We start from the raw sequence: 20,472 nt of genomic DNA, 5'->3' as shown, positions 1-20,472 counted from the left end.
TTAAAGTGTCTCTCTTTCTGCTGTGGTAAAATTCACGTAAGTGGCATTTAGTACCTTTACAATGTACAGCCATCGCCGCTCTCTAGTTCCAGAATGTTTTCATTATCCTAAAAAGAAACCCCGTACCCTTCAAGCAGTCACTCCCCATTCCCTCTCCCACAGCCCTTTTTTTTAATATAAATTTATTTATTTATTATTTTTGGCTGCGTTGGGTCTTCGTTGCTGCGTGCGGGCTTTCTCTAGTTGCAGCGAGCGGGGGCTACTCTTCGTTGTGGTGCGCGGGCTTCTCATTGCGGTGGCTTCTCTTGTTGCGGAGCACGGGCTCCAGGCGCGCGGGCTTCAGGAGTTGTGGCTCGCGGGCTCTAGAGCACAGGCTCAGTAGTTGTGGGGCACGGGCTTAGTTGCTCCGCGGCATGTGGGATCTTCCCGGACCAGGGCTCGAACCCGTGTCCCCTGCATTGGCAGGCGGATTCCCAACCACTAGCGCCACCAGGGAAGCCCCTCCCACAGCCCTTTTAAACATCACATTTGGTGCTGGCTGCACATGAGGCAAACACATTTGCTTTTGAAAGTCCGAGCGTGCACTCGGGCAGTAATTGTGCTCCGTTAACATGCGCATCCCTTCATGACATCACTGTTATGGTGTGTGGCCAAACCAGTGTTTTGATCTGCCCATACATGTTTAGTTTCTAATCTGGAAACATGTTCCACTGCACTAGGTTTTGTGTTTGATAAGGTGAGGTCCTTGTTTATCCCTGATCTTTGGCACCTGGTGCTTTGAGAACAGTGGCAGCCATTCCGCACTTGGCATTCAGTACCGGGCCATCCACTGGGGCTGTTGAACCAGGACATTCCCTGGTGCGCAGACAACCTGAAGTACGGTCAGAGCACCCTGCTGACAGCCCTGAGGTGATGGACGCTAACCCGGCCTCCGTGCTTGCCGTAGGCTGAGGGCAGGCCCCTGGCTTCTCCCGGTGGATTCTGCAGATGATAGCGCATTTCCCACACCCGTGTCATCCGCGCCCCCCACTGCCCCCGTGTGCAGTGAAGCTCTTCAATAGCTCCAATCCCCGGTGACCAGAGAAACGCGGTGAGAACACTTTTAGAAAGGATGCTGGACAGGAGGTCTGAGGACCCGAATTCCTGCCGAGGGGGCTGCAAGCCCTCCAAGCAACTGCGCCCGTCATGGGCCCCTCTGAGCCGTTGCTGTCTGGTGAGCGGGCTGGGGGCCTGCGCTAGGATCTCGGAGGGCCCTCAGTTCTCAGGAGTCGCTAACTCACTGGCGAGAGCTAGAGGGTCGCGAGGTGGGCGTAGAACCGCAGCAGCAGCTGGTGCCAAGACGCACAGCCCGGAGGCAGACTGCCCGGCCTGTCCTATCAGGGCTCAGTCTGATCCCTGCACACCCTGCAGGCCTGGTCAGTCGAAGCAGGTCCCAGAAAGGCCTCCTTGCCCTCGGTCTCCCTCCCCACCAATGCAGTTCCAGTGTTTCCAGATGGGCTCGTCTCATAATTTCCCAAACAACTGTGTTGTAATAACCGTAGTTATGTTTACACATTCTATGTGCCAGGTACTTTATAGGTATCATTTTAAACCCTCACAACAACCCTGTAAGCTCCCTTGAGAAGCAGAGGGTCACCATCCCAACTCCCTACCCCACACCTGCTTCCTTGGTGCCAGGCTCGCTCTCTCTCTCTCTCTCTCTCTCTCTCTTTCCCTCCCTCCCTCTCCTCTCCTCTCCTCTCCTCTCTCCCTCTCCCTCTCCCTCTCTCTCTCACTCTCACACACACGTCTATTCCCCCTTCATAGAAACACTCACGGTTTCCTATAGACAGGTTTTGACTCCTTAGCCCCAAAGGGGTTCTGTCCTTTGATTAGCCCGGGCGTGAGGCTCCTCAAAGATGAGGCCCTCTCCTCCTGCCTCAGCCTTTAGCTGAAGTATCCTGGGGACCCTTCCACCTGAGGAGTCTGCAGCAGACACCCATGTCACTGGGCACCCAACGCCATCCTGAAACGACCACGTGGCGTGGACGGCTTGGACACCCGAAGAACCTGAGCCTCGTGGGTGTGGCTGTGATCTGCAAGCTACCTCCACCTCTGCCCACACCGTCCCCACGCCCCCCACCCCTGAGATACAGAGGCCCCAGTGAGCATCCTCCCAAATGAGCGGCAGCCTCGAGGGGGCGCCTTCTTCCGACGGTGGAGGAGCGGCAGTGGAGGGCACAGCGGCGTTCGCCACAGCTCAGGGCTCTGGGGCGGGGTGGGGGGCACAGGGAAAGGGCAGCCAACAAAATAGGGACGGGATGACTTCTCGATGACAAACTTCAGCTGCAGTTCCCTTCCCGCCTCCAGCCCCCTGGCCAAAGGAAATCAGTGTGCTCTTTTTAAGGGATATGAACATCTGGGAAATGTTATTTTGGGTCAGAATGGGGTTTTTTGTTACTGTTTTTAACTGGATCCAAGTGCTGTTACAGGTTGGTTTTATCTTGTAATTCGTGTAGTTGCACTCAACCGCACTGAACTGAGCACGTCCTCGAAGGAAGGAAAAGTTAGTTGTTCAGGTCTCTGGACCAGCAGTATCACCTCGGAACAATTGCACCGGACAGAATTAGAAGTCGGGAGGCAAGTTATTTATATGCTGCTTTATTTCTGAAAGGATACACCGAACTGTCAGATGATCGTAGCTAATGACAAAATGTAGAAATGAGGCATCGGCTTCTCTAACCACTCCTACGAGAATGTTAATATGCACTGTCATTACATGTGTACTCTTGATATCGTCTCATTATACTATGTAATATAACAATGTAGCTAGAATACAGTAAGTAGGTGATCCTGCATCTCAGGTAAGCGCTACGTGGAAATCCGCTTCTGCCTGCGGGGACAGTGGCCTCCGCATGCCCCCAGAGAGCCAGCTAAGCTCTTGAGGAACAGTGCTTAGAATCCCAAGAGAAGGGACTTGGCGGGCCTGCTTATTAACACACGGACACAGAGCAGACAAGTACTATGTTACAAGGGATTCCACTTGTCACTGTTGGGAAATGTCATATCCGTGTCAATGACAGTCCTGGCGCCTGCTCACCTACCCCTCTCGAGTCTTATGGTTACTTCTGTAGGATGACTTTCAAAACTGCAGGAACGTCTGAGGGGGCTAAAATATTTCCATGCAAGTCTCCAAACCCAATAAGCTATGTTGCTATTAATTAAAACGAAAATATTGTTAATTAAAAAAGATAAAGGACAGCTGGGTTAGTTTTGTTAAGCTTCCAGAAGTATTCGCTGTGATGACGTTCTTCTGAAACAGGCTTGTTTGTTTTCTCAGATCTGCCTGCACTTTCCAAGTCACCTGCACGTTCCATGTTTGAAAGTAGGAACGCTCAGAAAACACGCCACACGGGGAGATCAAACGTTAGTACGGGGGAGCAAAGGTCAGTTGAGAATTACAGCTAAATTCAAATGTTAATTTTCTGGAAGTCCGTGTTAGTCTTTTGAAAGCACAAAAGAACAGAAGGAAGGTTCTGCTGAGGAAGTTAAACCATGCATTTCGCTAAGTTCTTTCTGCTCACAGAACAGGGTGAGCAGCCGAGTTGCAGCAGCCGCTGCAACTCTGATGTGTCGTGTGACCGACACGGTGGGTCCCAGCTGAGCCACAAGAGGCATCTCAGTGGGGGGCTTTATCTCTTAGGCTTCTTGCTTACGTCACTAAGCAGCTACATGGTCAGCACTTTTCTGCTCTATGATAAACATGCAGAAGAGTCAATCTAGCTAAGTGTTCGTTTGCTAATTGCAGCTATGGAGAAATTGACTTTGCTGCAGGGTTGCTTTTTGCTAAATCCTAATAATGATCACTGTGTGCCCTTACTTGAGTAATCACTGTAAAATGGGAGAAAAGACAGAAGGAGCAACCCTGAAGAGGTGAAAGGCCGCTCTCGCCCTATGGGTGGTGCCGGGCAGAGGGCGAGGACACGAGGAACAAGACTCAAATTCCATTTTACAGGACAGGAGCCCCTGTCACTTTACAGCTTTTTGGCACAGTCGGGGCAATACACTTGCTCCTGATGGAAAACAAAGCGCTTGTTGGCCAGATTCATGGAGCATTTTTTGCAGTGGAAGCAGTAGTCGTGCCAGGATTGTCCTTCATAGGCCACCACACTGGAGCCTTTACCAAACCCTGTGGAGGAAACAAAAGCAAACAAAAGCGACAGCTGAGTGGACACAGGTGGCAGCCAGGCCGCCGCCTTGCCCATTCACGGAGCCGACAAGCACGCGGGCAGCGTCCGCCCGGCGCCCGGCCCCCCACTCCACCGCGCACCGTCCCCCGCGCCGCCGGGACCTGAGAAGATGCCAGAGCTCAGTCGAGGGCCCCCTTGCTCTCCAGAACCCACATCCCCTGCCACCGCCATCGCCCTGTGACTGATGCGCACCGACCTCCCAGCACAACCAGTTTCTTTGATTTAGGTCAGGGCCATGGCATCAAAGTGGCCACCAGGAGGCAAACTTGGGCTGTTTGTGGGGTGTGCACTTACCGGGCCTCGAGGAGCTGCTAAGCTTCGATTTTTTCTATAAAGAACCACCACCCACGAGGGACAAGTCCTCTCTCCACCCGGATGCCTGCCCCGGAGGTTGGCGCTGGGAAACAGGGTGAGAGGCAAGCGTTTCCCGTGGCACACTGGGGGCTTCCTAGCTTTAGAGACTGGGTGGCTCACTCTTGACACAGTCCTTTTCCCTGAGGATGGCAAAAGTCTTCTCAAATGTACATTTCAAGGCTCCCCGGGAGATGGGAAAATTGGAGGCGGGGGAGAGGGCCCAGGGCACGTGGACCGCGGCCGCGAGATGAGGAATGAAGTGATTAGCTCGGCTCCTGATCGCAAAAAAAAAACTGCCCACTGGCACCTCTGAGCTAGCCTTCCGCTATGGGGTGTTCTCATCCCAGCTTCTCGCTCTCCGGCCTCCCCCACCTCCCCTCCCCTCCCCTCCCCCACCCCAGCCCACCCCGCTCCTCTCCCCCCACCCCTACCCCCCAGCATCCCCGCGCAGTGCCTGCCCGTGGCCGTGGGTCTCAGGCTCGTGATCTCCGGCAGCAGCGTTAGTTAGTCGGCAGTCGTCAGAAGTGTTCTGTGTTGCAAAGGCTAACCTGGCCTGGGGGAGAATCCAAACTATTTGGGGGCCTTCGGGACCACAGTGGCAGGGGGAGAGGGCATTCTTTGGGGCCTTTGTGGATGAAACCGACGACGTAGGAAAATGAGAGATGGTTACCATGCGCAAAACCTAGCCTGGCAGACTTAGCAAGGACTCTTTAGCCTACCAGTGATGGGGTTCTTGCATCCAGCACACTTCTTGGCCACAAAGTTCTTGTAGCAATCCACGCAGTAATACTGGTCCTCCACAGCGGTGAAACGCTGCCCAGCCAGCTTCTTAGAGCAGGTAACACACACAAAGCACTCGGCATGCCAGGGCTGATCCTGGTAAGTGATTCCTCCAGATGTGATGGCCTAGACCAGGGAGTGTAGCACCGGATTCAGATTCAACAACCATTTTGTTGAGTGCCTACTACGTGCCAGGCACTGTGCTGGGCGCTCTGGTCTACAATATCTCATTGAATCGCCACAACGGCCATGGGAGGCAGGCGCTATTATTATCCCCCAGTTACAGATGAAGACACTGGGGTTCAGAGAAGGCAGGCCCCTGTGCGAGGTTACTACACAGCAACTGGGGGGAGGAGGCTGGCCTCCAGGGCCGGTGTGCCCGCGGACAGCCTGCCTTGGCCTGGGCGTGGCTTTCTACTACCACAGTCTCATCATCTGTAAAACGAGAATAATAATCCCTACGTCACAGGGCTGTCGTGAGGATGGAATGGGATAGTGTGTGTGCAAGTGCTCTGCAAACTGTCAAACGCCTCTAGAAGCAACGGTCAGCGCAGAACTCCCTTGACACGTACCTTGTTGCACTTCACGCAGTGCTTGGCAAACTTGGCCTCGTGGCAAGTCACGCAGTAGAAGTCCTCCCCTTTAGGGAAGAAGCTTCCCGTCCCGATGACTTGCTTGCAGTTGCTGCAGGTGAAGCAGTCTTTGTGCCAGACGGTGCCCTTGTACTCCACGTTCTGATCTCCTGCGGGGGGAAGAGACGGGGTAGCCCCACTGACAGTGCTCTGCAGGGGGCTGCATCCGCTGGCGCCGTCCTGGGCCCTCCAGAGGGGAGGAAATGCAGGCCCTGCAGTTCTTGGCCTCACGCTTCCAGTCACCTACCCGCAGGGGCTTCTCTACCGCGTCCTCCTGTGGTCATGCCAACCCAGACTCTGTCAGGGAGGGGACCCCGGCTGTAGTGATTTAGGGTCAGATGCCTGAATCCCCACCCCCCCACCCCCCATGGCCTTTGTGGACTCCGAGATTCAACGGGGGACTATGTGACCCGGAATTACACCCTAAGGAAGAAGCATGCTTCGATCACTTACTATCCCAAGTGAGAAAGCGCTACATACTTTTCACTTCCTTCTCTTGCCACAGACAGTTCTCTCCAGTGTTCTTTAGTTGCCGTGTGTGCGTGTGTGCGAGCATATATGTGTACACATATATACGTGTATATATATGCGTGCATATATACGCTGAACTCCAGCCGCGGCTCCCAGCAGCGCCAGCCCCATCACCGCAAGCAACCCCACGCCACGTCTGCCCCCAGGGCCTCCTCCCTGGCTGCCCCGGGGCTGAGTGCGGCCGGTACCTGCCACGATGGGCTTGAAGCAGCCCTTGCACTTGGGGGAGTCCTCCCGAGTGGTGCACTTGTTGCACAGGATCTTGTTGTCCTTGGCCACGAAGGTCTCATTGGCCAAGGAGCGGAGGCACTTGGCGCAGCGGAAGCAGGTGTCGTGCCAGTAGCGGTTCTTGTAGTGCACCTCCTGGGAACCAAGCAGGGGGCCGGACGCCGTGAGCGGGGCGTCCCGTCAAGACGACATGGTCCCTCACACCAGAGCCCGAGCGGAAGGGCCGGTGCCCCGTCCAGGTCCACCCTCAGCCCCGCCCGCCCCCGCGGCCGCTACCTTGGAGTCGGCGCCGATGGGCTTGCGGCACTCCACGCACGTGTTGGCGCAGAACTTGTCGAAGCACTTGAGGCAGCAGTGGTGGCCGTCCTTCTGCACGTACTTCTTTCCCTGCAGGTTGTCCCTGCAGTAGTGGCAGTCGAATTTCTCAGCCATGGTGCCCACCTTGTAGCTGGAGGGACCTGCGGGGGACGAGCAGGTGGGACAAATGACCAACGGGAAGGCTGGAGCGTGGCCCGAGGGGCTCTGGGGAGGCCACCACGGGACCCAGGCGACAGGCGCTTCACCGTGACTCCTGCGACGAAAGCGCCCCGCGGTGAGTCCCTGGGGCCCCGGGAGAGAGAGTCCTGCTGGGCCATCCCAACACAGTGCTGCCTCACAGAGGACACTGGGGGAGGGGGACAGGGGTTCTGGCGGGCACGGGGCCCCAAGTGGTGGGGTGAGTGAGGGCAGGGCTGGGACGGGGCAGGCAGGAGAGGGGAGGCCGAGCCTACACCAAAGGACAAGGACACAGCTCTCTGGGCCGAGTCTGCAGGCGGGCAGCCCAGCTGGCAGGGAGGGAGGTGCCCAGGCCCTCACTAGAGACCCAACCAGGAACCCCCGCCTACAACTTTCTCAGCGGGGAGAGCGTCCTCCGGACGCCCAGCTGTCCTCCTACCTGCAAAATGCAGTTCATCTGAACAGAAACTTACTGCTGACCCTGGACCACGCTAGGCACGTAAGCAATGCTTACTAATTTATTTTAGATGGCGACTTTTAAGTCTGCCAGAGCACTTTTTAATCCCTGAAAAGAACCTAAAGAATTATTTCCCAGATAGTTTACTGACTTTTGAGGCCCAAGCGATCAGGCAAGAGAGGACTTATTTAAAAGGCACTCTTGACGCGTACCGGCCAGTTTTGTGAACTATCTGTCACGGTGACGTTCGGTTTTGTGATGCGCCAAAATCAAATCCCCCTTTGTTTAAGCAACTAAGGGTCAATACGGTCAATGAACTATACGATTTAGGACATTTGCAATTTTCAAGTATAATTTGGGGGAAAATGGTTATCCAAGAACCCCTTCCATTGCCTTCATATAACTACTCCCTCCCACCCCACCCCACCCCATCCCACTCCCGCCCCCGGAATCACAGGCACTAAAGAACACTCTGTTAATCCTGCCACCAAAGAGGTACCAAATGTGAGTTTCTATTAGCTCCCAACTTCTGTAAGCAGACGCTAATTTCTTCCTCTCTCCCTGAGAAAGAAACTTACACGGGTAAATAGACAGCAATTATTTAATTTGCCCAGGAAACAGGAAAACAGAGACTATTTCTCCAACTACCCACAAACGTGGTTATTGTGCAAGTGAACAACACCCCAGGAGTAATTTAGAGAGAGAGAAGGAGGGAAAAGAAACGAGCAGTTGCCCGGTACTCACCGCAGCTCTTCCACTAACTGGCCAGCCCCAGACTCCCACTTTGGGTCCCATTCCCAGTTTTTTTTTTAATACAAACACATGTCCAAGTTGTTTGGATCCTGTTGCTGTAGGCAACCAAACAGCAGAGCGAGCTAAGGAAACCACACCCTGTGTCTGAGCACCGCCGGGGCTGGGCTAAGGCAGGGGACTCGCACTCAGACCAGCCTCTGACAAGGGCAGGTGAGCAGCGCCCCAGGCCCATCGGCTCTCCAGACACCTGACGACTGAAGCCAAGCAGTGACAGTCTTGTGCGAAGACAGGTGCTTGGGACAGTCACGTACCAGTTCAGAGATTTACTGAGACTAGAGAATGGTTCTTACCGGCACTTTTCCCCCAAAAGAAAACCGGGGTGTTCCCTTACATAACTGTGTTAGAAAGGAAAAGTAGAGACATGATGAAACCAGGGTCCATCTCCTTGAACTACGCACTGTTTACTTAAGGCAGGTTTTAAACTGTCTTTAGCCCCCGTGTACACCGGAAAGGGCGCCTGTCACAGGGATAGAACGTTGAAAATCACTCTCCTTAATTCATTCTTGTTGGCCTTTCACATGTCACATAAAATCCTTGTCTTATTAGCTCTTCCATATTGAAACTGTGCACTCAGCGAAGACTTACTTTCTTGTTTAGAGCTGTGTAGAGAAACCAAATAAATCTCCGGTAACAGTAAGTGCCAGGAAATTAAATTATCAGTGGGTCCTAAATGCCATTTGGCAGGAAGTCAGAATTTGTAAGATTAGACAGCGCTGGCTTCCTGCGTGGCTAGAGACTATCTTCTTGGACCACATTTGAAAATCCCTCCTTCTCTCTTACCAAAGTCTCTATTTAGAGTAAGTCTGAACCCAACTCATTTTAATATCACTCTCTCTCTTTTTTTTTTTTGCGGTACGCGGGCCTCTCACTGTTGTGGCCTCTCCCGTTGCGGAGCACAGGCTCCGGGCGCCGGACGCGCAGGCTCAGCGGCCATGGCTCACAGGCTTAGTTGCTCCGCGGCACGTGGGATCTTCCCGGACCGGGGCACGAACCCGTGTTCCCTGCATCGGCAGGCGGACCCTCAACCACTGCGCCACCAGGGAAGCCCCAATATCACTCTCTTTTGATGTCATTCAAAGAAGAAATGGATTCTAAATATTTCTGTACTAGAGTACCATACAGAGACCCACCTAAGGGATGGTTCTGTCTCATGGTATTTCTGAATCCTAGCTTTATGGTAAAAATACAGGTACTTACGTCATACAAAAAAACAAACTACCAGAAGACACAGTGGATTCCATTTAGAGCTTTTGGAGAGAAGGAAAACCACTATGGTTTCATACTACCAGAGAGATCTTACCTGCCAAGCCTTTCCCGCCTTAAAACCACATACTTTCAAACTACTATTCTACCAATGCCGAGTTCTTCATTGGTTATTTTTATCGTTCTAGAACACGACTCGCCCAAGAGTTTCTAGGCATCCACACGATGAACTAATCCATGGCTTAGCAATGAACATGGCAGAACCAGAGAGTGTTGAAAATGGAGTCACCGAATCTGTTCACCACTTTATCACACCTACAGTGCAGGGTCGTAAAACCAAGCAGAAGGGAAATTCAGTGAACACCACTACGGAAAGCCCCACCACTTGGTGTTTTTGAGTCCCAGCTGTAGGCATTATTATTTTTTCTTTCTTCAGTATGAAAAGCCCAGGGTCATCTCATATTCCCCGCCAATGTGTACTTAAACCCAGAGAGTGTGTATCCAGATGAGTGACAGATTTCAAAGGGCACACCCTTTAGAACAGCTTTCCACAGCTGCCTCGAGCCTCTTTCACGTGTGTGCGAACACTTACTTGTCAAGATAAAATAGGCACTTCTAGGAATGCAGGCTTTATTGCCTAAGAAGTAAACAGGCTGGAAATACTTAAAGCACGTTAACAATGTCGATGTCAAATTCATGAACTTTAGTACCTTTTTGCAATAAATCCAGTAAGTGGAACTTTGGGCGACGGGAATGAGCTTACCTTGTGGTTTTCTAACCTTATGATTATTTGGTCCAAAACTATTTCAAACCTTCACACAGTGTACTTAGGAAGAAGCTGGAGTAATACATTCCTGCTGATGAGATAGTTACCACATCAGACCTCTGCATAAAATATCGACAATGTGCAGAAGAGCAAAATATTTCGTTACTACTTATCCTCTAAGAGATTAACAACTCTAAGAAAACGGCTTATAAATGACAACGCTGACAGGTTCCTAAAAGACAGCAAATACCCTGATTTGTGGGCTGCACCGAATGAGCCACAGTGAAGCACTGACTTCATGAGGAGAGAGAAGCTCTACGCTTCCCCTTCTTTCCCCTTGTTAGAAATAAAAGAATAGAGAAAAAAATGAAGGTGGCATTTTTACCTCCTCTTTGGGGCTCTCTTTAATCTTAGTGAATGACATAGACTTAGGTGAGGTGTATCTCTTAGGGAACAATTTTTTACCCCCTTAGCAATTTCTAAGTTCATGAAATACAAAACCTTTTAACCTCCCCAAACTTCCAGATCTGTTTGCCTTGACCTATTGCTGTTATCTGGGAAAGGGCGTCATCAATCGTGAGATGAAACACTGGATACATACCAGTAGGACACTACTTCCCTTCCTGCCTTTGTCCAGGACATGTCTGCCCCAGGGAAGCTCTCTGACTAATCTTTATTTTTTTTTTTCCCTGCGGTACGGTACGCGGGCCTCTCACTGTTGTTGTGGCCTCTCCCATTGCGGAGCACAGGCTCCGGACGCACAGGCTCAGCGGCCATGGCTCACGGGCCCAGCCGCTCCGCGGCACGTGGGATCCTCCCGGCCCGGGGCACGAACCCGTGTCCCCTGCATCGGCAGGCGGACTCTCAACCACTGCGCCACCAGGGAAGCCCCTGACTAATCATTTTATAACAAAGATTTCTGTTTTAGAAAATCAGGGGGCAGCGCCTGTGACCCTAAGGTGCTGACGTCTAACTGACAGTCCTTTATAAGACTTAGCCGGGGGCTTCCCTGGTGGCGCAGTGGTTGAGAGTCCGCCTGCCGATGCAGGGGACACGGGTTCGTGCCCCGGGCCGGGAGGATCCCACGTGCCGCGGAGCGGCTGGGCCCGTGAGCCATGGCCGTTGAGCCTGCGCGTCCGGAGCCTGTGCTCCGCAACGGGAGAGGCCAAAGCAGTGAGAGGCCCGCGTACCGCAAAAAAGACTTAGCCGGTTGGAATGCAGTTGGAAATGTGTCAAATTTTAGGTATTTATTCCAAGATGGTAGCCTGATTTTCTTGCTATGCCTGCTTCAAAAGACACATCATTCTTCACTTAATAAACAAGCTTCCTCTTTCAGAAAATTCCTGAAGTACATCCAACATTCTAAGAGGGGCCTATATAAACCTCAGTATCTCAATAAAAAGTTTTGGCTTCCGATTTAATCATGTACAGATACAAGAAATATAACACTGCAACATCTGGGGTTTTTTGTTTGTTTTTTTGATTTTTACTATAAACCTCATTAGAGAAGATCCAATTTGTATTTAATAATCTTGTTTCTGCTTTATATGTATTCTCTCATGGATTTCTTGCTAATCTTCATTTTTCCCCTCCTGCCCAAGTGGCTCAAAATAAGAATATTTAGGGAAGAAGTGAGTATTATTACTAGGTAGCATTTTTCTAACTATGTGCTTTCCCTGAGTGGTATAATGTACAGTATAAACAGTGAACAGCAACTCAAATGGGAAAAAATGCAGGTTATTTCTGGTCTGTTAATGGCTAAGTGCAACATACCAGGACGTTAGTCACTCCACGTATGAGAACATTCAACACACGGAACGAAGCCTTCGCTGATGAAAGGGAGGCTTGCGCAGCAGTCGCGCCTGCGCACCTGGAGGCGCCGCCCCACGTGGGGGATAAACACCTGCACAGCTGCGACAGGGAAGGGCTCACGAGTCACTGAAAAGTGGGCTTTCAGAGAATTTCACAGAAAATCGGAAAGTGGTTTTTCCCTTACAAACAGACCAGGTAACAGTTCCATGTTATTAGCAACTTCGCCGGTACGCTGCGTTTAGGAAAACCCCCGCCAACTCTCCTTTGGCTTTTGCTGGTCACAGGTAACCCGGTTTAGATGACACCCGGGATCAGGAGGGCTGCACAGAGATGATCAAACGAAACATTACGTGCCCCTGAACTTACCCCGGGCAGATCCTATCCCAGAGCCACTCTGTCCTGACACAGGGCTTTTCTGAACGTCGCACACAACACGTGCAGCACGTTCTGCCTCTCGCGCCGTAGAGAGAGGGCTTCTGACCTGGTAGCCAACACAACATGCGTTTTCAGCTTTTCTAGTTGTGGCACAGCAGGCGGTCGTTTGGTGGTCATTAAAAGTACAAAACGTTCAGTTTCACCCTAGACCAAGGCTTCTGACTACCACTTCCCAGTTATTTCAGGAAGCCAGTCCACCGGGTCTGCTCCCCTCGCCCACCCATTCCCGTCACATCCCTGCCTGGAGAGGATGCTGGGTGACTTCACTGCCCTCCCACCCACCCCATCCTCAACCTAAAAGGCCAAAGGGTAAAGGAATGAAATCTGCACAACTTTGCAGACGGTAAGTGTTCAATAACAAAAGGATCAATTCTTGTCCTTGAAACGTCCTCTCAAGTATGTGGATGGTCCCTGAAAACGGAGTCTCATCCATCCAATTATCCGAGCCTCTATTGTGTCCACACAAAGTCCATTTCAGGGTACTGTGGGGCTTCTTTCTGTGAGCACTTCTTTCTCAACTGCTTTCATGGACCTATGAACCTAATGTAACACAAGATGATAGTTCCTGATTTTAAAAATCATCTAGAAGGTGTCAGTAATTTGTCTAGTCACGGTTATAGCCTCCAGATTTACTATAAGAATAACATCGGGATTTGGTGCACTTTAAAAACCAAGGTTGGGCGTGTTATAAGTATGTCACCTTTGAGATACATTTCCCTGTCATTTAATTAGTAAATAAAACGGGGAGTTAACGTGAGTTCAAGGCCCACTGGAACAACTGCTACAGCTGACTGCTGTCTACACCCAGAGAATATGTATGTTGGCCGATTACCACAACGTCAGGCGTGTGGTGCCATGTCTGTAAAATGGCTCCTGGGGGGTGGGGAGAAAAACAGACGGCTCTTGAACCCTTGGGAACAGGGAAGACATTGCACACTGATTCATTAAAGCAGTGCATTCCATCACAGCATATTCGTCTTAAAACAACGAAAGAGAAATTTCTCAAAGTATTTCCACTGTTTAAGTATTGACAGGCAAAAAAATAAATATATATATATATGTATATATATATTATTGGCAAGCAGTTACAAGCTTTCAAAATCAATTTTTCCAAAAGACTGACGCTGATAATCATAATACTTTGCCCCTTAATCTGAAAGCTGGGAGATGGGACAAAGTGCCTGGTTGCTAAGAAAGGGGACTGTTACTCAGGCAGAGGGCAACAGAGCCACGGCGACATTCCTGGCTTCGCAGGAGAGAGTGGCAGCAGGCTGACTCCACAGAACCGGGCTTTCTGGGGAAACTGGCGGTCCTTCAGTCCCTATCCCGGGGGAGTCTTGCCCATGGCCCAAGGGCTTCCTCGGTGTCAGGAAGAGTCTCACGGTAATGACGGTCTAGAAGTTCCAAACCTTTGCCCCTTTTTCTGATCAGAACAATTAATAACCTATGTGTCATGTCAAAAGTATCACAGCAATTTCTTCAGGAAGAAAAGAGACGGCTCAGAAAAGGAGAAGATGTGGTTAAGTCAGTATGGACCTTCTTAGTTATAAATCTTCCTCCTTCCAGCTCCATATTCGATTGACCTTTTCTAAACACTTTAAATTCGATTCATAGCACTGTCAAGATGAAGACTTGTATCTTATAAATAACAAAAAAATTCCTAAAACAACAAAGAAAACCTCCTTCCTCACACAATCTCTTTCAGCTTCATAAGATGTCCTGGAAAATGTACAATACAGTAGTATGCTTATACATTAAAAGAAATAAGGCACTCAAACTGCTGATTTTACTTGAATAAGAATAATCTTTTGTCTTGGAAACAGCATTCGAAGAAGGCAAGGACAGAACAGAGACGAGCTACGATTTACTATTTATAGACAAGGCTAAAATCATTTCGTCGAAAAGTAGCTTTTAGACAAATCATAAGATTCAGTGCCCAAATAAAACTGTGCTTCCTAGAAGATAAAGAATATGCAGTTTTACCTGAGTGTCTATGGGAAGCCATGGCTTAGAGACCAAGTTCAGGAGCGGCACCTAGACCAGTCTTCCCTCAAGCCCAGCTGATAAGGCTGTGGCTCAGTTGTGAACATACATTTAAGGGGAAGCGGCTAACACAAAAATAACCAAGAGCAGATGGCCCACCCCTCCCCAGAGATCACAACCTTAATCCCACTAGAAAATTCTTAACCATTTTAGGTGATCCAAGGGAGAAGAATAGGACCCAGTAAAAATACCAAACACTACATATAAATACCTGTGGGGCTACTCAGCATCCAAATTAGCTCCAGAGCCAGAGAGGCCACATAGAAAGTGATCCCTGTACCGGAATAAAATTTGGACTCGGCCCTGGCATACCTTAACGCTGAGCCACCCTCATTAATCCACTTTATATGCCTAAAGAGCTTGCATTTGGTCCTTTGAAGAATTCATTTTTGTGCCGTTAATGATAAAAGTAACTATAAGAGACAGACTTGTGCTACCAGTGTAATTAAAAGGGATTAGACAGTATGAATATACAGATCAAGGGCATTATCTCTGTCCTACTTGGTCTGCATCAGAGATGAGGAGAATACTGAAGACAGCAATCCTAGCCTCATATCTCCTTAGTGTCAGAGCAGGGCAGGAGGGAGACATACACGCCCGCTATGAACACCAAGGAAGAGACATCGTCCCACAAACGGAATCTCTCGCTTTTCACTGTCAGGAACCATGAATGTAAAAATATGGACGAAAACATGGCGCCCTAACATGTTGTAACAGCTCAGCAGGTCATCCACTGGCCGGAGGCTGGTCATCAGGATGGAGCTCTAGGAGGGGCCTGTGAGTCCCTCCCCAACCCCCGTCCAGATCCTTCTCTAGCCTCATCCCTGCCCCCCTCGCCCTCATGCCTTGCTGGCCCCTGCGCCCTCCAGATACGCCCCACCTCAGGGTCCTGGCGGCCATCCCCTCAACATGGAGCCTCTCCCAGCTGCTCCTCTGCTTCCTTCGAGGCTTTGCTCCAAGTCACTTTCTCAGTGCCGTCTTCTTTGGCCACCCTGTTGAACATCGCAAACATGCTCCCCACCCCCGCTCTCCCTACCTCTTCCCCAATTTGTTCCCCGCGAAAACTCTATGCTGAAAAAATGAATTAAAAGACGTGGAAAGTGTTAACCAAGTCACATATGAAACGGAAACGTAGCCCCACCTGGAACCCAAAAGTGGCTTCAGCCATTGAACTTCAAGGAAAGGGGACGACCTGCGCTCCGGGTCAGGCCATGTCTCGTCTAGCGCTCGTCACTGGTTTCACCCTCTTCATGCATCTTCCCCCCAGGCTGAGGGCCGGGATCATGCTTTACTTGGCTTCCTGCTCCCAGAACCAGCAGGTAAGCGATACACGCTTCACGAGGAATGAATCAATGAGCTTCCCGGCTCTTATGCTCTTCAAAACGTTTAATGAAAAGTTATTCGAAATATATTCTGGACCCTTAAAAGTAAAAATGACTAAGAACACAGCAATATTGTCATATACGGGTTAGATGAAACACACTCAGGAAACACAGCTGAACTGTCTTGGATTATTAAAGTATGGTATGCATCCAACTTAAAAGAAAAAGAGTTATTCTAAAAGATAGCTAAAACTGCCAGTAACTCCTAGTTAGCTGGAAAATGATATAACGGTAAAACCCCGGACGTTACAGGCAGATTTATTACATGTCAAGAAAGTAAAGATTAAAAAAAAAAGGAAAGAAAGCCTGGGAAAAGAAGGGAAGGGGCGCTGCGCTCCCACCACGCCTCCGCAGCCTTTCTTATCTCGGCTGATTGCGTTCTGGCAGGGAGACTGGCCAGTCTGCAGGACGCCACGCCCCTAAAACAAACTCAAACTTTTCACCCAGAGGAAACGCTCTTAGTTTATTAGAGGATTAACCTTTACGAACCCTAAATTTTCAGTTTTAGTGAGGTGTATTTTTAGGTACACCTGAGGTTTTTTTTGTTTTTTTTTTTTCTTTCGCGGTACACGGGCCTCTCACTGTTGTGGCCTCTCCCGTTGCGGAGCACAGGCTCCGGACGCGCAGGCTCAGCGGCCATGGCTCACGGGCCCAGCCGCTCCGCGGCATGTGGGATCCTCCCGGACCGGGGCACGAACCCGCGTCCCCTGCATCGGCAGGCGGACTCTCAACCACTGCGCCACCAGGGAAGCCCGAGCTGAGGTATTTTTAAACGCCCCTCTCGCCGTGCCACGAACAATAAGCTCGGCGCGCCCAAGGCTCTCCTCCAGGAAGTGAAAGGTGACAACAGAACACGGACAGACCGAGAGCCATAGAAAATGAGCAAATACACCTAAATCTCTTTTGCCCGAAACACGAGAAAAAACACAAAAACGAGAGAACTGCTTTCTGACCGTTCATTCATTAGTCAACTCCGACCGGCCGGGGTGGACCGGGAGCTCGGACGACGACAACAGCATTTACTCTGTAGTCTGCGCCAACCAGGTGCAGTCGGCCTTCCGAGGAGCTTCATGAGGTGCGACCAACACCTGCTCTGACATCTGTCCCCACTGCCCATGTCCTCAAGTCACAAAGCTGTAACTTTCACAAAACCAAAACAGAGGAGGCCCTCTGTCAGCTGAAAATCAACTTCTCAGTAAGAAGAGTGGGGGGCTCAGTGGCTCCGAAGCTTTGACGGTCGCTCAGCAGACACCCGAACGGGCACTGCTTTCATCAGCGTCTGAGCCACCTTCATTCTGCATCACCAGCAGGACGTGTACCAGCATCCCTAATAATCACTGTCCTGTTTACAAAGCACCTTCCTACGCTGCTGGTGGAGCTGGCTGGCGTTTCATGAACAAATCGCTTTAGCGTGTGAAGGCCACACTTCGGGCCTTCCGGCCTCCCCTGCTCTCGCGAACATCAGGATGACCTGTCGGTGAGTGCTGTGCATCGCAGCTCCTCGGGCCCCCGTCGCGTGGGGACCCCTGAGGCTCCGCTTGCCTCAGCGTATCTACACACTCCTGTCCCCCAACCACACTGCACTTCCATTTAACCTGCCTTCGGCTCCAACTGTGGAGAGTGCCGCCCCACGCATTCGCTGATTGTATAAGAGCACTTGCTGAACACATGTCCTACTGTGCAGTGCAAGATATTTTGCGGGTCACAAAGAATAAGAGACAGTCCTTCCTTTGCAGTGTACCAAGATCGACATACAGATGACTAGCAATGCAAGGCACAGCACGGCGAGTGCGACCACACAGATGGGAAGTGGTGTCGAGATTTATCACAGGCAGAGATCACAGCGGGTTTGGGGGACCGGACAAGACTAGATGGCTGGGACGGTATGTGCCCTGGTCCCTGAAGAACGGGGGATACTGCAGCACACAGAGAAGGGCAGGGGTCACTCCAAGAAAGGGTACAGCGCGAGCAAAGGTACGAGCAGGGCAGGGCCCGCTCCAGAGGCAGGACGCAATCCCCTGCGGGCGGGAGCGCAGGACGAGACACACAGACACGCGCAAGGGGAGGGCGCACAGCCTGGCACGGAATGGTGCGGGCACCAGCCTGAATGAGGGCACTCAGGGCAGTGGGCACGGAGAGGAGAGCTGGAAGGGACACTGTGGGACAGGACCAAGAGGACGGCTTAGGGGAGGAGCCGTGACCCCTCTGAGGTCGTGATTCTGGGTGATGGGGACGTGGGAGGCGGAGCCGCTGTGGGGAAAAACGGCACTTTATTTTGGGCTTTATAAGGAGGTTCTTCTGAGATGTCAACAACTAAGCCCCTTTAATAGGGTCCAAGTTGTCAAGCCAAGAGAGAACCAGGGATGAGGGTGAGGTTCCAGTGGAATCATGTTTGTGGGGATTCTTGCCCTGCAATCGCACCTCAGAATCTCTATCTCACAAATACCACTGGGAGGATCAAACTTCCGAAGTTCAAAGGGGTGCAACCTAAGAGTCGAACATGACAAATTCAGCGACCTAGTTGGCCCCCATCTCGGGAGTTCCTCACTCACGGCTTGGCTGTGGTCACCCTTCTCCCGACTGCAGTTTTCTTCTCCCGAAGAAATCTGAAAACGTACTCAGGTTCACCTACTGGCTGTGAGTCGCCGCCAGAGGCAAGAGAACGATAACAAGCTGGAATGGAGTCTTTGTGGACGTATCAGTGGTTTCATCTTAATTTTTCTCTTCCATTCTTCTTCTCCTCCCCACGCCTACTACTAATGCATTAACACACGGCAAGTTTTTTCTCAATATAACTTCGTCAGACTCCCCAGTCCCCCCACCAACAATCTTCCCGAGTGACTCCAACTGCGCGATTAAGGCACCTAGTCATGCACCGAGACGCGGTGTGATTCAGTGTTGAGCTCTCCAGAGTATTTCTGGCAAGAAAAAGCCCGGGACAGCTTCTGCCATCTAATGTTCCTGTCAACCTTCAGGGTGGGAAAGAGTACTTTTTCTTACCGAGTAGCCAAATTTTGCATAGTCACCGCTTAAGTGTCACAACTCAGTGTCACAACCAGTCAAAGGATAAAACGAGGGCACCCCCCGGAACCACACGAGGGGCAATTATATCAGGTAAGGCCCGAATGAAAGCAAACCTGGAATTCTGCCTCCCCAAAGGGCCTCTGAATCTTGGAGCGAAGGAAAGGGTGGCTGTGAAAGGGGAAGACCTGTTACAAATGAGATAAAATACATGAAACAGAAGACCCTGGAAATGGCCAAGCACCTTGCAAGCGCTAATTCACTCCAGGGAAGGCCTGTTCATTTCACAATTCGTCAGGGCTTAGAAAATCTCCGTGTAAGACTCAGAGATTAAGCATTTAAACACGTGCCGTGGCCTCTGCCATTTGATTTTTTGAAAATGTCATTCCATGATTAGTAACTAATTTTAAATGTCTCCTGTCCCCAAAGCCTGCCCCTTCCTATACTGCTCCTAGACTCTTGCCAAGATGTAGGAACTGTACCAACCACATCCCAGAGATATTTCTGTGGGCTTCTAACCAGAAATCACCACCAGGACAACATGAACAAATGACTTTCAAAGTTAGCCACTACGATGATCTCAGATTTAAAAATACATATTTGAAGTGGCACTTAAACGAGGAAATAAAGAGAAAGCGATAAACGAAACGAAACAGAAATCAGTAAGAGTTTTAGAAGGCAATACACAATACAAATACAGAATTTCAGATCAGAGGAAAACGAATATTTCATGAAACGGAGAAGCTTGTAGGGATAAATCTTTCTCATATTTTCGGTGTTAAAATTCTCTTCCAGTCTATTTCTACCACCACCACCCACCTGTGATATATCTGTTTTATTTCCATGTTGCCATGTGCCATGACTCAAAACACCCTTTCAATCATGCTAACTCCTGGCATTCACCAAGCCCACCTGTTATGGACATTTCAAGCCTCTGATAGATGCTTGAGAGCTAAACATTCCATGACCCTAGTCTATAACTTAGCCAGCTGATTAGTATCCGTAACAGGACAGAACAGCAGATCAAATAAGCTTCCATCTCCTTACTCTTAATTCTGCTACCTGGGACCGACTGCCTTGACCAGAGGCGTGATCATAACTCACGAGCCCTGCTTTGGGGTGTGAGATCTCAACTAGTAACATACAACCTGTGCTCATGTACCAAAGGACTGGAATTACTACATCCCCTCATTATGCGCTGGTGCTTTCAACTCCGAAACCGGGGAAAGCCCCAGAATTCAGGGTAGAGGTTGGAAACATGAGTGGTTCTGCGGGGTTGGTCATGGGGCAC

General features: G+C 50.6%; 1 protein-coding gene across 4 annotated transcripts in view; it reads right to left on the bottom strand.

Moving 5' to 3' along the window:
* Window positions 1-2,624: 2,624 nt before the first annotated feature.
* Window positions 2,625-20,472, bottom strand: part of FHL1 (four and a half LIM domains 1) — a 61,011-nt gene continuing 43,163 nt past the window's right edge. For 3 of the 4 annotated variants that reach the window (XM_060292690.1, XM_060292691.2, XM_030844981.3), the window contains exons 3-8: window positions 7,031-7,212; window positions 6,715-6,889; window positions 5,936-6,105; window positions 5,303-5,489; window positions 4,524-4,723; window positions 2,625-4,168 (exon numbers count right to left, since the gene is read on the bottom strand). In XM_060292690.1, the coding sequence (XP_060148673.1) occupies window positions 4,085-4,168; window positions 4,524-4,723; window positions 5,303-5,489; window positions 5,936-6,105; window positions 6,715-6,889; window positions 7,031-7,186 (972 nt within the window). In that variant the 5' untranslated portion in view covers window positions 7,187-7,212 and the 3' untranslated portion in view covers window positions 2,625-4,084. The remainder of the gene's footprint in view (window positions 4,169-4,523; window positions 4,724-5,302; window positions 5,490-5,935; window positions 6,106-6,714; window positions 6,890-7,030; window positions 7,213-20,472) is intronic. The other variant, XM_060292692.1, reaches the window with a different exon arrangement.

This window comes from Globicephala melas, chromosome X (assembly GCF_963455315.2).
Source record: "Globicephala melas chromosome X, mGloMel1.2, whole genome shotgun sequence".
In the NCBI taxonomy this organism is placed as follows: domain Eukaryota; kingdom Metazoa; phylum Chordata; class Mammalia; order Artiodactyla; family Delphinidae; genus Globicephala; species Globicephala melas.
Note: the sequence above shows the minus strand (reverse complement) of the source record. Positions and strands in the feature narration are given on the sequence as shown.